At 43.1% G+C, this 1,149-nt stretch overlaps 1 protein-coding gene across 1 annotated transcript in view; it reads left to right on the top strand.

Moving 5' to 3' along the window:
- LOC101856340 (G-protein coupled receptor daf-37) overlaps positions 1-1,149 on the top strand; it is a gene marked incomplete in the record, with an annotated part of 9,204 nt that overhangs the window by 1,806 nt on the left and 6,249 nt on the right. The window contains 1 exon segment of the mRNA XM_005097221.3: positions 147-359. Coding sequence (XP_005097278.2) covers positions 147-359 — 213 coding nt within the window.

Raw genomic sequence — 1,149 nt, 5'->3', positions numbered from 1 at the left:
AAAAATAAACATACTAACGGCATGCTTGTAAAATCTCTAATATTCGGGACTTATATTGCCGCATTGTGTTGTAAGTGCTGTAAAACTCGTCCTTTCTAAAACTAACACTTTTCTGATATAACTTATACTTTTACCTCGGTTCTCAGGCTGTGGCTGACTTTGGCGTCTTGCTGTTCTTTCTACTGTGCGACTCGGTCCAATTCTGGGCGCCATCTGTGGGCAACAGTGAGGTGTACGGCGTCTTCTTCTGCTACATCGGCTACCCGTTCTTTTTCCTCACCATCATCTGCAGCATCTGGTTCACAGTGGGAGTCACAGTGGACCGATACATTATGGTCTGCTGGCTCACGAAAGCCAAGGTAACGTATAGGTTAGCCCCCGTACTCGTAGATACGTCCTGTCTGGGGATTTTCCCGTTCTTATATATTTCTTTGTCGCCCACTTCACAACAGAAACGGTCCACAGGTTTTGCTTGTCCATAATTAATATGATCCTGTTTGGGATACTCATTTCTACTGTACCTTTCTTCGATGTGTCACACTATTTTTTTTCTTTACAGTTATGTGAGCATTCTTTTTTGTCCCCTTTACCTTGAAAGCTTACATTTTCAGCTCGTCACTTTCCCAAATTCATAGATATTATTCTCTACTTCTTTTATCATACTGTTCTGACCCGCTCTATCCGGTGTGCCCTGATAGTCGAAGTAAACTCTGTGCTGTTGAAGCTAGGAAGGTGAGCAGAGTAAGCCTGATTCCCTGTAAGGATTTCTCTGTTGACATTCACCCCTTGGAGCCCATATGACCTTATGCAAATATTTCGCTCTAACACAGATGGAATAGTAATGAGTCAAATTATGAGCGCCAAGGGGTGACTGTCAACAGAGAAGTCCTTATAGGGAATCAGACTTACTCTGTTCACTTCTCTAGCTTTAACGGAACAGAGTCTGCTTCGACTATCAAGGCACCCCGGAAATAGCGGGTCACAACAGTGTGACAAACATACCAAAGAAGTAGAGGAAAAAAGACGATAGTAAGGATTATGAGCCTGACATTGATGAATCAGCCCATTTACAATTCTACTGCGCACAAGACGTGTGTGTGTTTGAATTTGTGGGTTTGTGAGTGTGTGCGTATGGCGTATGTGTGTATG

The sequence above is a fragment of the Aplysia californica genome, unplaced genomic scaffold, assembly GCF_000002075.1.
Source record: "Aplysia californica isolate F4 #8 unplaced genomic scaffold, AplCal3.0 scaffold00149, whole genome shotgun sequence".
NCBI lineage: Eukaryota > Metazoa > Mollusca > Gastropoda > Aplysiida > Aplysiidae > Aplysia > Aplysia californica.
The sequence above is the reverse complement of the archived record's forward strand: the minus strand, read 5'-3'. Positions and strand labels throughout refer to the sequence as shown.